The sequence below is a fragment of the Eleutherodactylus coqui genome, chromosome 2, assembly GCF_035609145.1.
Source record: "Eleutherodactylus coqui strain aEleCoq1 chromosome 2, aEleCoq1.hap1, whole genome shotgun sequence".
In the NCBI taxonomy this organism is placed as follows: Eukaryota; Metazoa; Chordata; class Amphibia; order Anura; family Eleutherodactylidae; genus Eleutherodactylus; species Eleutherodactylus coqui.
The window spans coordinates 329,455,202-329,470,574 of NC_089838.1; the positions used below are offsets into that span (position 1 = coordinate 329,455,202).

Below are 15,373 nucleotides of genomic sequence, written 5' to 3' on the forward strand. Positions count from 1 at the left end.
GGGAGGAAAACAGAGAAAATGAAAGTGTTGTGACAGGAAGGAGTTAATAGTGCCTTTTCAGGTTGCCGCACTCTAAAGAGTTAACTTTGCATCTCTCTACATCCGCAGAGGCTCACTTCTTATAATTAACTTGATCTCTAACCAAAAAGTAAATTTTAGATGTAATACGCCTCATTAATAATTAATTAGCCCACATGGACATGAGCTGAAGAGATAAGGGAGGAGGGAAAGCTGCCACTTCACATAGCTCAGATAAGGGACAAAGGAACGCGAGCTGGAGAACTGCGACTGAAGAGGAGAACTTTTGCAAAGGTTGTGGGGAAACAGCCCCTTTAAGTCGCCATGGTATGGTGGCAATCCTTGACAGAACAACCTTGAAGATCTTAGAAGACCAACATGAACCTGTCTCAGTGGATCTCTTCAATCTTTCAGCTCCAGAGACCAATGTCTTCTCACCAACATCTTAATGAAAGCAAACCTCTTCAGACTTCACAACTCTCAAGCCAAGTGGAGCTTACCAGAGCTCGAAATGTTGGCTCGGATGGACTGAATGATCTGTTCCAAGAAAGAATTACTAAACTAGGAGGCAAGGAGAACATACTACTGGTGGGGGAGGCTGGGTACAGTCTAGAAGATGACACAGGCACTAGTACCATCTTGGAAGAATTGTCTTCTGCTCTCTTTCAATCACCCAAAAAGGACAATAGTTGGAAAACCAGCAAAAACAGTATTAATGGACCCAAGACTTCTCAGACTTGTATCACCTCACAATCTCCATCGAAGTCCAGGATGCTGGAATTTCCCATCATCTTGATGGTGTTTCGGGTGCGACATATAATGGACTCTACAAACGCAACTAAAGAGATCTTGAAGGATATCCAGTTGAGGACGGGGGAGTTTGGATCAGCCATTGTGGGAATGGTCTACTCTTGGGAGGGTTTCATACATGAGGACAAGGTGGCATCCAAGGAACAGCTAAGAAACTTGATGGATCAGGTCTTCAAGGAGCAGCCATGGGGAGTCTGCTGCTACAACAGATCTGAACCGAAATCAATCATGGAGGTAAAGAGGACAATCACTGAAACCATGGGGGCGGCAAAACCCACAGGTAAATGAATCCTCCGTCATCGAGGTTACACAATACCATACATTTGGAGACTTGCTTGAAGTCTTCAACTTTACCTTTACCCAATTGGAAAAGATAACTGAAGACTCAAGATATAGGAGGGTGGTGCCATATGTACAACTGAGGCAGATAATTATCCTGTACTGATCCTGAGTTACATCCTGTATTATACTCTAGAGCTGCACTCACTATTCTGCTGCTGGAGTCACTGTGTACATACATTACTGATCCTGTACTGATCCTGAGTTACATCCAGTATTATACTCCAGAGCTGCACTCACTATTCTGCTGGTGGAGTCACTGTGTACATACATTACTTATCCTGTACTGCTCCTGAGTTACATCCTGTATTATACTCCAGAGCAGCACTCACCATTCTGCTGGTGGAGTCACTGTGTACATACATTACTTATCCTGTATTGATCTTTAGTTACATCCTGTATTATACTCCAGAGCTGCACTCACTATTCTGCTGGTGGAGTCACTGTGTACATACATTACTTATCCTGTACTGCTCCTGAGTTACATCCTGTATTATTCTCTAGAGCTGCACTCACTATTCTGCTGCTGGAGTCACTGCAGCTCTGCAGTATAATACAGGATATAACTCAGGATCAATACAGGATAAGTAATGTATGTACACAGTGACTCCACCAGCAGAATAGTGAGTGCAGCTCCGGAGTATAATACAGGATGTAACTCAGGGTCAGTACAGGATAAGTAATGTATGTACACAGTGACTCCACCAGCAGAATAGTGAGTGCAGCTCCGGAGTATAATACAGGATGTAACTCAGGGTCCATACAGGATAAGTAATGTAAGTACACAGTGACTCCACCAGTAGAATAGTGAGTGCAGCTCTGGAGTATAATACAGGATGTAACTCAGGATCAGTACAGGATAAGTAATGTATGTACAGTGACTCCACCAGTAGAATAGTGAGTGCAGCTCTGGAGTATAATACAGGATGTAACTCAGGGTCAGTACAGGATAAGTAATGTATGTACACAGTGACTCCACCAGCAGAATAGTGAGTGCAGCTCTGGAGTATAATACAAGATGTAACTCAGAATCAGTACAGGATAAGTAATGTATGTATAAAGTGACTCCACCAGCAGAATAGTTAGTGCAGCTCTGGAGTATAATACAGGATGTAACTCAGGAGCAGTACAGGATAAGTAATGTATGTACACAGTGACTGCACCAGCAGAATAGTGAGTGCAGCTCTGGAGTGTAATACAGGATGTAACTCAGGGTCAGTACAGGATAAGTAATGTATGTACACAGTGACTCCACCAGCAGAATAGTGAGTGCAGCTCTGGAGTTTAACCCCTTGAGGACATGGCCGATTTTGGCGTTGAGGACCAAACAATTTTTGGAGCATATTCATCTCCATTTTTCAAAAGCCATAATTTTATTTTTCCGTCGACGCTGCCTTATAATGGCTTGTTTTTTGCGTGGCGAGCCTTAGTTTTTATCGGTGCCATTTTTGGGTACATTGACTATATTGTAAAACTTTTATTATTTTTTTTTATGATCGTAGAGAGAGAAAACGCATCAATTCTGCCATAGATTTTTTTTTTTAAAGTGTTAATCATGCAGCATAAATGGCACAATACATTTTTTCTGCAGGCGGTACGGTTACAATAATACTAAAATTCTTATGTTTTTTTCCAGGTCTTTTCCACTTTTCTGTAATAAAACCCCTTTTTTTTTTAAATCTTTTTTTTTTTTCTCTAAATGTCTGCATTCAAAGTTTTATAACTTTTTTTTATTTTTCTATGTACGCAGCTCTGTGAGGGCTTATTTTTTGGGAGACAAGCTGTAGTTTTTATTGGTGCCATTGTGGAGTACATATGTTTTTTTTTAATCACTTTTATTGTGTTTTTTGGGAGGCAAAATGCTAAAAATTTAGTTTTTTAGCATTTTTTTAACGCTTTTTGTTGTGCAGTTCAATTTATTGTATGGGTCTTTATGGACACGACGATACCAAATATGCGTTTCTTTGTTGTTTTTTTATGCTAATATATGAAAAAGCATAAATTTTGTACATTTTTTTTACATTTTTAGTTCTTGTACATTATTTTATCTTTTTTTTTTTTTTTTTACACCATCTGTGTCCCTCTAAGGGACTTACCGCTTCGATAAGGCATTGCAGGACTTCTCTCCTGCAATGCCTTATCATTTTTTACAGCGATCATAGGCTCTGGCAATACAGGACGCCGGTATCTGGCATCCTGTTGCCATGGCAACCAGCCCGGCTCTCTGCGATTATATTACGAGAACCGTCTGAAGTTACACGGCTCCTGCTGCCGGATAGTGTGAGATCTGTTATGATCTCGCGCTATCCCTATCACGTAAGGGTACGTCATTTTGCAGGAAGTACCCTGCTCCGATGACGTACCCTTATGTCATGGGGAGAGAAGGGGTTAATATAGGATGCAGCTGAATTCAGTGTTCAGATACATTAATTGTACTGCAGTAATCCGGCTTTTTTAGTAAAATACTTCTAAAACTGACTCGTGGAATGGCAGACGTGAACTTTAAGCTATTTTTTCAGTAAAATCTACAAAAACAAGGCTCTTGAGCCTCTTAGGTAATGATTCTATTCAGTAATCACATTACAAACAATGATGCAATCATGCGAGTGCGCGCAGCCTTGTTGTAAATTCTTCTAACTGCGCAGGAAAATGTATTTTTTCTAAATGTTTTTTAAAAAGTTTTTGCCCCATAAATTGTAGAGATTCTGGGTCCTTTCAGATGGGCAAATAAACTGCCTGCAACGAGCGCCGATGGACAATGTAGTAAGTCAGTGGGTGCCTGAGAGGTTGGTAGGAGCGATCAGTTCCCCTCCTCTCATGCAGGTTACATCTCCTGTTTACTCCAGAGGTTGAGGTGTGCACAATGTTTTTTATGCCCACATAAAGCCCTTTTACATGGAACGACTGTTGGGCGCTGAGGCACCTGGCAGCCATCCCAGCACTATTACAGAGGAGCGATCATCACTCAGTGAACGGAGGCGGCGCGGGCCGGGGATCCTTCCAGCCACCCGCCTCCATTCACAGTAAGCAAGCAGTCGATCATCGATGAATGGCTGCCTGACTACACGGGCCGATACACCCGCAGACCAACGATGATTTATATGAAAGATCCGATCAGCAATTTTATCACTAATTGTTCTTTCACTGCATGCATTCACATCAATCTAATGAGTGGCTTGTGGATAATTGTGCCGTTACGATCCATGTCAAACTAGTGTTTCGTTGCTTGCTATGGATGGACATGATTAGATTGGGTAGTGATTGGGAATGAACGTTCATTCAGACGATCTTCAGCATGTGTAAAAGGCCTTTAAATGGAACCTGTTGGGTTCTGTAAGCTGCCCGGACGCCTCTTTGTACATTTGGTGCACTTCCCACCAATTCACTTTTTACTTAGACTGGTGTATGAAATGCTGGTCTACATAAATCTGTCCCTAAATTTTGTTTAGCGTTGTTGGGTGATATTGTAAAGGGACCAGCAGATTTAGGAAGGAAGAAAGGTCAGCAATGGCTCCCCTAAACACCTCGGTAAGTCAGTTGTCACTTCCTCTGCGCCGTGTGCGGCAGCACCTTGTACGACTAGATGAATCATCCTCTTCCCAGATCTTCTCCTCTCTGGCACCTCATCACAGGGGAGGAAAGAGCCCGGAGGAGGATGAGTCATCCAGCCGCACAAGATGATGCCATGCAGAGAGAGTAAGATGACTGGGTAACAACTTAAAGTGCTCTTGGGTTTGGCTTGTGAGGGATTTTTAACCCAGGGGGGCACTAATATCTTATGTGGCAAAAAGGAGACACTATTATGTTATGGGGACATAAAGGGGGCAGCATTACTTTATGGGGGTACAAAGAAAGGCAAGTTTTGCACCACCGCCCTTGAGCCTTTAGTGAGGCCAGCTAGAATGTCTGTGTACCTCTCCTGACATATGTTAGTACAAACCAATATTTGCTATACAATGTGCTATTGGGGTCCAAGTACAATGTTAGAGGTAAGCTGAGCTCTGGAGACTATCACCACATCAACTCTTAGCGTGATCAAAGTTATCTGTTTATTGATTGACAGGCCGCAGCTTTTATAGAGACACATGATCTAATTACAATAATTTGAATCTATTACAATTCATTTATCACCATTGGTCAAAGAAATATAAACCTGCAAGATAAGGAATTTAACATCTAAATTGCTGAAGGGAACGCAGCACAGACGCAGTAAAATCCTACATGATTACCTTCTCAGAATACAAAGATACTTTAATATGAACAATTGTTTAGAGTGAGAGGAGAACAGGACACAAAGACCTGAGAGATTCAATCTAGGCCTTGGAATGCTCTAATCATCGAGGTCCCTTCTTATTCTTCAATACATTTTAGCAAATCTTGTAAAAGGAAAAGTACAAAATAATTGACACAGAAGATGGCTACAGGCTCACAAAATGGCTACACATAGTGAAATGAATCTGACCCCATATTCTATCCTAACACATATCCTTTTGCAGTGGCGTCCAGTCCTTCCAGCCTCAGGTTCTGATGCCACAGTTGCCAGAGAACCCTATATACCCTCCCTTCAAAACTTTTTATAGGGATTATCCAGCAAGTTAAATTTCTTACTGGAATGAGCAGAGTCAGAACTGCCACTTTTGGTTGCATTTTGATATGAGGTCACGTGGTGTCGTGGCATCCATTGTCAATGACATTATAGGAGAGCGACATGCTGTCGACTCTTTAAAATAATAAGGCAAGGCCCTCTTTTTATCACTGCATTGGTGGTATCATTTTGGTACTATATGACAATATGGCATTACTATAAAGGCTGAAATTAGGAGAATGATGGACACGGCTACATTATTCCTGAGGGCTCCATTTCTAGTAAACTGTCCCTGTTCACCTCAATAAGTTGTATATACAATTTTCTTTTAGTAATCAATATAAATTCCATAAATTTTTTAAATTTGTTTTTCAGAAGGATATCAGTTCAAAGAAGAGGACATCTTTGAGCTCGAAAGATCATTTCGAGAACTGGTTACCCAGTTGGGAGGTAAAGAGAGATTTCTCCTCCTTGGGAGCATCTGTCCATCAAGCCGTAATTCTGAAAGGGCTCGGGTTTTCAAGGAAATTACCAAAGCCCTCTTTGATGATGACTATTGTAAAATGGACACCAATGAAGAAGAGGACAACACAGTGACACCAGAAAGGCAAAAGAAGTCAACCAAAGAGTGTATACAGCTCCCCGAACCAAAATCCTTTCCTTACCCACTGATCTTGGTGGTCTTTCGCTCAAAGTTCCTCAAGGAGGATGTTAACATAGCTGAAGTCAAAGAAATACTTGCTGACATCAAAACGAGGGTTACAATGTCCTCTACACAAGTGATTGCGGTGGTTTGTAGTGAGGAGCCTCTGGAGAAAACCACAGAGCAGAGGTACCAGATCCTGTTGCAGAAGATCCTTCGTCAGACGTTCAGTTGTCCAACTGGGGTCTGCAGCTTTGTGAGGACAAACCTAGAATCGGTGGAGGGGGTGAAGAGATGTGTGTGCAATGTCTTAAAACACCCCTTTAGATGAGCTTGATGTCCCTTATACAATCAAACCTTCCCAAAAGACAATATTTTTGAAAAGACCACACAAAATCAGTCTAGGTAAAGTAATGCCTGTTTTATCCTTGGTGGCCTTTTGTTCAGAATTCCTCAAGGATGAAGTCAAGATGACTGGGGTCAAAGAACTACTGACGGTTACAATGTCATCTTCTCAAATAGTTAATGTTTTTAGGTATGAGACTTCGGAAGAGGTTGAAGAACCAACGTATCAGACTCTTCTGGGGAACATCTTTGTCAATGTTCAGTCAACAATTTACTTATCCTTGTCTTAATGCTGGTCTCCTGTAGGCCATAAGATGAAGTGGTAATAAAATAATATATAATAGATTTGACTGTGCTTATAAGTTTTTACTTGAGGTTGTGGTAGTGGGCACCATCTATTCAGGGTACTAACAGATCTTCTTTTGGAGCACACAGAATATTGTACTATGATCAGGTAATAAAGACCCCACTAATGAATAGTGCGATGATATCACCCCATAATGTTACACAGATGATGTCCCTGTAGGATACCATGAAGAACTTGGTTATCACATGACTGTATTCACCTACCAACTGCCAATTATGGAGTAGAAGGGAGGAACTACCCATGCAAAATTGATACACTTGTTGCCCAGGCTCCTTGTTTTCACACCAGATACCTCTCATAAGAGCCGCAATGCTCCCTATAAAAGCCACAATACCCTCTTCCATAAGTCCATCCCACGCTTACCTCCTGTGGAGTTACATCCACACAATAGAAACAGTAACTCCTTAGGAGGTGGAAACTGCTGGCCCAAGATACTGGAGTTCTGGTAAAAAGAACCAGTTCACGTGCCTCTGTTGTCCTTGCCAGGTGCCGCTACTGCATTTATACTTATTGACAAAAAAAATAATTCAGCAAGAAGGAGATGTTGGGAATGGACGTACCTTCATGTGTCAGTGTTATGATGATACATGTAATTACAATATTAGAGCAAAGGGATAAGTTTATTGGGGAAACTGTACTATTCACATGAGGCTCTAGTACCCTGTTGGGCCGCCTCTAACCTGGATACATGATGAAATATGGTCAGCCATGGAGCCATACGGGTTCTGTATCATATCGTGTAGCATATTTGCCCACAGATGTTGCAATTGGACCTCAAGATCCTGCACATTCATAGGCTGCTGAAGCTGGTGTCCCAGCAGGTCAAATAAAAGCTCAGTGATAAATCAGCTGACCTGGTAGGCCAAGAAAGGTTGGCAGCCTGGTGGAGGGAGTTCTGGGAAACCCCCTAGAGTATGCAGCCGAGCATTATCCTGCTGCCTCTTGGAGGCCGCCATGAGAGGAACACGTGGCTGCAGGATGTCCTGAACATATCGCTGAGCTGTCATTGTCCCTCGTATCACTACTAGGAGGGACCGACTATCATATGCCATGGCCCCCCCAGACCATCATACCAGCAGGGGGCACTGTGCCGCTCCACAGCAAAGGCAGGATTGAGGCGCTCACCCCGAGGTCTCCAGACACGAACACGACCATCGTCAGCGCCCAAACTAAACCTGAAATTGTTGCTAGAGACTATATGGTTCCAGTCTGTAGAAGTCTGATAAGCAATTGGAAATGGCCGGGCATAGACAGGGGTCTAATGAAGGTGCCACCTGTCTCTGGAGGGCAGACAATGAAACTGTTGGATCTGCTTATTTTTGTTGGCGGATGAAACAATCATCTACTGGTGGTATGTGTAAGCCTCCCAAAGTCTGTTCATATTATGTGCTCTCACACATCAACTGGTCCCAACACCCCCTAACAGTCTGTTCAGACGCTCCTCTCTGGTGGTTTGTAGAGGTCACCTGAGCCTGGTTACCTTGTGTGCCCCATCCACTGGTCCCAACACCTCCTAACTGTCTGGTCAGATACTCCTCTCTACCGGTGGTCTGTAGGGGGCGTCCTGAGCCTCGTCACCTTGTGTGGCCTCACACATCCACTGGTTCCAACACCTCCCAACAGTATGGTCAGACACTCCTCTCTACTGGTGATTGGTAGTGCATGTTCTGAGACCAGTCGCCGCCTTCTGTGCCCTAATCCACTGGTCCCAACACCCCCTAACAGTCTGGTTGGACACTCCTCTCTACTGGTGGTCTGTAGGGGCATCCTGAGCCCAGTCACCTTGTGTTCCCTCACACATCCACTGGTCCCAACACCTCCTAACAGTCTAATCAGATGCTCCTCTCTGCTAGTGGTCTGTAGTGGGCATCCTGAGCCCGGTCACCTTGTGTGCTCTAACACATCCACTGGTCCCAACACCCCTAACAGTCCGATCAGATGGTCCTCTCTGCTGGTGGTTTGTAGGGCTTGTCCTGAGCCTGGTCACCTTGTGTGCCCTCATCCACTGGTCTCAACACCTCCTAACAGTCTGGTTATATGCTCCTCTCTGATGGTGGTCTATAGGGGGCGTCCTGGGACTGGTCACCTTTTGTTCCCTCACACATCAACTGGTCCCAACACCTACTACCAGTATGGTCAGACGCTCCTCTCTACTGGTGATCGGTAGTGTGCATCCTGAGCCCAGTCCCCTTCTGTGCCCTTATTTATTGGTCCCAACACCTCCTAACAGTCTGGTCAGATGCTCCTCTCTACTGGTGGTCTGTTAGGGGTTTCCTGAGCCCAGTCCCCTTCTGTGCCCTTATTTATTGGTCCCAACACCTCCTAACAGTCTGGTCAGATGCTCCTCTCTACTGGTGGTCTGTTAGGGGTTTCCTGAGCCCAGTCACCTTCTGTGTCCTCATCCACTAGTCCCAACACCCCCTAACAGATGACACGTCAGGTGCTCCTCTCTACTGGTGGTCTGTAAGGGGCATCCTGAGCCCAGTCACCTTGTGTGGCCTCACACATCCACTGGTCTCAACACCTCCTAACAGTCTGGTCAGATGCTCCTCTCTACTGGTGGTGTGTAGGGGGCGTCCTGAGCCTGGTCACCTTGTGTGCTCTCACACATCCACTGGTCCCAACACCTCCTAATACTCTGGTCAGATGCTCCTCTCTACTGGTGGTCTGTAGGGGGCGTCCTGAGCCCAGTCTTCTTCTGTGTCCTCATCCACTGGTCCCAATACCCCCTAACAGTTTGGTCAGATGCTCCTCTCTGCTGGTGGTCTGTAGGGGGCATCCTGAGCCTGATCACCTTGTGAACCCTCACACATCCACTGGTCCCAACACCCCCTAACAGTCCAATCAGATGCTCCTCTCTGCTGGTGGTCTGTGGGGGTTGTCCTGAGCCCAGTCACCTTGTGTGCTCTCACACATCCACTGGTCCCAACACCTCCTAACAGTCTGGTCAGATGCTCCTCTCTACTGGTGGTCTGTAGGGGGCATCCTGAGCCCAGTTTCCTTCTGTGTCCTCATCCACTGGTCCCAACACCCCCTAACAGTTTGGTCAGATGCTCCTCTCTACTGGTGGTCTGTAAGAGGCGTCCTGAGCCCGGTCACCTTGTGTGCCCTCACACATCCACTGGTCCCAACACCCCCTAACAGTTCGACCAGATGCACCTCTCTACTGGTGGTCTGTAGAGGGGGTCCTGAGCCCAGTAACCTTGTGTGCCCTCACACATCCACTGGTCCCAACACCTCCTAACAGTCTGGTCAGATGCTCCTCTCTACTGGTGGTCTGTAGTGGGCGTCCTGAGCCCAGTTTCCTTCTTGTCTATATCCACTGGTCCCAACACCCCCTAACAGTTTGGTCAGACGCTCCTCTCTTCTGGTGGTCTGTAAGAGGCGTCCTGAGCCCGGTCACCTTGTGTGCCCTCACACATCCACTGGTCCCAACACCCCCTAACAGTTCGACCAGATGCTCCTCTCTACTGGTGGTCTGTAGAAGGGGTCCTGAGCCAGGTCACCTTGTAACATAGAGAAAGAGTTCCCAGAGTGCATGTGGGATGCCATGTGGCCAATTTAATATTAGTACATGATCCAAGCAGGCAGAAAGGTATGTCCATGGTGGTAACTGGCACAAGTGTGATCGGAAAATGTGCACAGGGAAAGGTGTTTGTGATACTTCAATGCTTCATTGCTGACTTAATGTGCAAAGGCAGATCGCCATTACTATAATGACACGCTATTACTTGAGGGACATGATAATGACACGCTGACACTTGGGGGATGGGATAATGACGCGGTGATACTTGGGGGATGGGATAATGACACGCTGATACTTGGGGGACAGGGTAAATACACGCTGACACTTGGTGGACAGGATAATGACACGCTGACACTTTGGGGATGGGATAATGACACGCTGACACTTGGGGGACAGGATAATGACAGGCTAACAGTTGGGGGACAGGATAATGACACGCTGATACTTGGGGGACGGGATAATGACACGCTGACACTTGGGGGACAGGATAATGACACGCTGACACTTGGGGGACGGGATAATGACACGCTGACACTTGGGGGACGGGATAATGACACGCTGACACTTGGGGGACAGGACAATGACACGCTGACACTAGGGGGACAGGATAATGACACGCTGACACTTGGGGGACGGGATAATAACACACTGATACTTGGGGGATGGGATAATGACACGCTGATACTTGGGGGACGGGATAATGACACGCTGATACTTGGGGGACGGGATAATGACAAGCTGATACTTGGGGACGGGATAATGACACACTGACACTTGGGGGACGGGATAATAACACACTGATACTTGGGGGATGGGATAATGACACGCTGATACTTGGGGGACGGGATAATGACACGCTGATACTTGGGGGACGGGATAATGACACGCTGATACTTGGGGGACAGGAGAATGACACGCTGACACTTGGGGGACAGAATAATGACACGCTGACACTTGGGGGACGGGATAATGACACGCTGACACTTGGGGGACGGGATAATGACACGCTGACACTTGGGGGACGGGATAATGACACGCTGACACTTGGGGGACGGGATAATGACACGCTGATACTTGGGGGACGGGATAATGACACGCTGATACTTGGGGGACGGGATAATGACACGTTATTACTTGGGGGACGGGATAATGACACGCTGACACTTGGGGGACGGGATAATGACGCGCTGATACTTGGGAGACGGGGTAAAGACACGCTGACACTTGGGGGACAGGATAATGACACGCTGACACTTGGGGGACGGGATAATGACACGCTGATACTTGGGGGACAGGATAATGACACGCTGACACTTGGGGGACGGGATAATGACACGCTGAAACTTTTGGGACGGGATAATGACACGGTATTACTTGGGGGACGGGATAATGACATGCTGACACTTGGGGGACGGGATAATGATGCGCTGATACTTGGGGGACAGGGTAAAGACACGCTGACACTTGGTGGACAGGATAATGACACGCTGACACTTTGGGGAGGGGATAATGACACACTGACACTTGGGGGACAGGATAATGACACGCTGACACTTGGGGGGACAGGATAATGACACGCTGATACTTGGGGGACAGGATAATGACACGCTGACACTTGGGGGACGGGATAATGACACGCTATTACATGGGGGACGGGATAATGACATGCTGACACTTGGGGGACGGGATAATGACGCGCTGATACTTGGGGGACAGGGTAAAGACACGCTGACACTTGGTGGACGGGATAATGGCACGCTGACACTTTGGGGAGGGGATAATGACACACTGACACTTGGGCGACAGGATAATGACACGCTGATACTTGAGGGACGGGATAATGACACGCTGAGACTTGAGGGACGGGATAATGACACGCTGACACTTGGGCTACAGGATAATGACACGCTGACACTTGGGGGACGGGATAATGACACGCTGACACTTGGGGGACGGGATAATGACACGCTGACACTTGGGGAGACGGGATAATGATACGCTGACACTTGGGGAGACGGGATAATGACACACTGACACTTGGGGGACAGGATAATGACACGCTGACACTTGGGGACGGGATAATGACATGCTGATACTTGGGGGACGGGATAATGACACGCTGACACTTGGGGGACGGGATAATGACACGCTGACACTTGGGGGACGGGATAAGGACATGCTGATACTTGGGGGACGGGATAATGACACGCTGACACTTGGGGGACGGGATAATGACACGCTGACACTTGGGGGACAGAATAATGACACGCTGACACTTGGGGGACGGGATAATGACGCGCTGATACTTGGGAGACGGGGTAAAGACACGCTGACACTTGGGGGACAGGATAATGACACGCTGACACTTGGGGGGGACAGAATAATGACACACTGATACTTGGGGGACAGGATAATGACACGCTGACACTTGGGGGACGGGATAATGACACGCTGAAACTTTTGGGACGGGATAATGACACGGTATTACTTGGGGGACGGGATAATGACATGCTGACACTTGGGGGACGGGATAATGATGCGCTGATACTTGGGGGACAGGGTAAAGACACGCTGACACTTGGTGGACAGGATAATGACACGCTGACACTTTGGGGAGGGGATAATGACACACTGACACTTGGGGGACAGGATAATGACACGCTGACACTTGGGGACGGGATAATGACACGCTATTACTTGGGGGACGGGATAATGACATGCTGACACTTGGGGGACGGGATAATGACGCGCTGATACTTGGGGGACAGGGTAAAGACACGCTGACACTTGGTGGACGGGATAATGGCACGCTGACACTTTGGGGAGGGGATAATGACACACTGACACTTGGGCGACAGGATAATGACACGCTGATACTTGAGGGACGGGATAATGACACGCTGAGACTTGAGGGACGGGATAATGACACGCTGACACTTGGGGTACAGGATAATGACACGCTGACACTTGGGGGACGGGATAATGACACGCTGACACTTGGGGAGACGGGATAATGATACGCTGACACTTGGGGAGACGGGATAATGACACACTGACACTTGGGGGACAGGATAATGACACGCTGACACTTGGGGACGGGATAATGACATGCTGATACTTGGGGGACGGGATAATGACACGCTGATACTTGGGGGACAGGATAATGACATGCTGATACTTGGGGGACGGGATAATGACACGCTGACACTTGGGGGACGGGATAATGACACGCTGACACTTGGGGGACAGGATAATGACACGCTGACACTTGGGGGGGACAGAATAATGACACACTGATACTTGGGGGACAGGATAATGACACGCTGACACTTGGGGGACGGGATAATGACACGCTGAAACTTTTGGGACGGGATAATGACACGGTATTACTTGGGGGACGGGATAATGACATGCTGACACTTGGGGGACGGATAATGACACGCTGACACTTGGGAGACGGGATAATGACACGCTGAGACTTGGGGGGCAGGATAATGACAGGCTGACACTTGGAGGACAGGATAATGACATGCTGATACTTGGGGGACGGGATAATGACACGGTGACACTTGGGGGACGGGATAATGACACTCTGACACTTGGGGGATGGGATAATCACAGGCTGACACTTGGGGGACGGGATAATGACACGCTGATACTTGTGGGGATGGGATAATGGCATGCCGACACTTCGGGGCGGGATAATGACACGCTGATACTTGAGGGACGGGATAATGACACTCTGATACTTGGGGGACGGGATAATGACACGCTGACACTTGGGGGACAGGATAATGACACGCTGAGACTTGGGGGACGGGATAATGACACGCTGACACTTGGGGGACGGGATAATGACACGCTGACACTTGGGGGACGGGATAATGATACGCTGACACTTGGGGAGACGGGATAATGACACACTGACACTTGGGGGACAGGATAATGACACGCTGACACTTGGTGTACAGGATAATGACATGCTGATACTTGGGGGACGGGATAATGACACGCTGATACTTGGGGGACGGGATAATGACACGCTGACACTTGGGGGACAGGATAATGACATGCTGATACTTGGGGGACGGATAATGACACGCTGACACTTGGGAGACGGATAATGACACGCTGAGACTTGGGGGACGGGATAATGACACGCTATTACTTGGGGGACGGGATAATGACATGCTGACACTTGGGGGACGGGATAATGACGCGCTGATACTTGGGGGACAGGGTAAAGACACGCTGACACTTGGTGGACGGGATAATGGCACGCTGACACTTTGGGGAGGGGATAATGACACACTGACACTTGGGCGACGGGATAATGACACGCTGACACTTGGGGGACGGGATAATGACACGCTGACACTTGGGGAGACGGGATAATGATACGCTGACACTTGGGGAGACGGGATAATGACACGCTGACACTTGGGGGACGGGATAATGACACGCTGACACTTGGGGGACGGGATAATGACACGCTGACACTTGGGGAGACGGGATAATGATACGCTGACACTTGGGGAGACGGGATAATGACACACTGACACTTGGGGGACAGGATAATGACACGCTGACACTTGGGGACGGGATAATGACATGCTGATACTTGGGGGACGGGATAATGACACGCTGATACTTGGGGGACAGGATAATGACATGCTGATACTTGGGGGACGGGATAATGACACGCTGACACTTGGGGGACGGGATAATGACACGCTGACA

At 47.2% G+C, this 15,373-nt stretch overlaps 1 protein-coding gene across 1 annotated transcript; it reads left to right on the forward strand.

The window, feature by feature from the left end:
• The first annotated feature begins 243 nt into the window (after positions 1-243).
• Positions 244-7,028, forward strand: LOC136610896 (uncharacterized). Its single transcript, XM_066590095.1, has 2 exons — positions 244-1,108; positions 6,128-7,028. Exons 1-2 carry the CDS (start codon positions 397-399, stop codon positions 6,724-6,726), a joined length of 1,311 nt encoding a protein of 436 aa, XP_066446192.1. The 5' UTR covers positions 244-396; the 3' UTR covers positions 6,727-7,028.
• Positions 7,029-15,373: the final 8,345 nt, after the last annotated feature.

Coding starts and splice junctions, on each gene's coding strand:
- LOC136610896 (XM_066590095.1), top strand. CDS start 397: ATGAACCTGTCTCAGTGGATCTCTTCAATCTTTCAGCTCCAGAGACCA. Junction 1,109..6,127: donor GGGGGCGGCAAAACCCACAG/GTAAATGAATCC, acceptor TTTGTTTTTCAG/AAGGATATCAGTTCAAAGAA.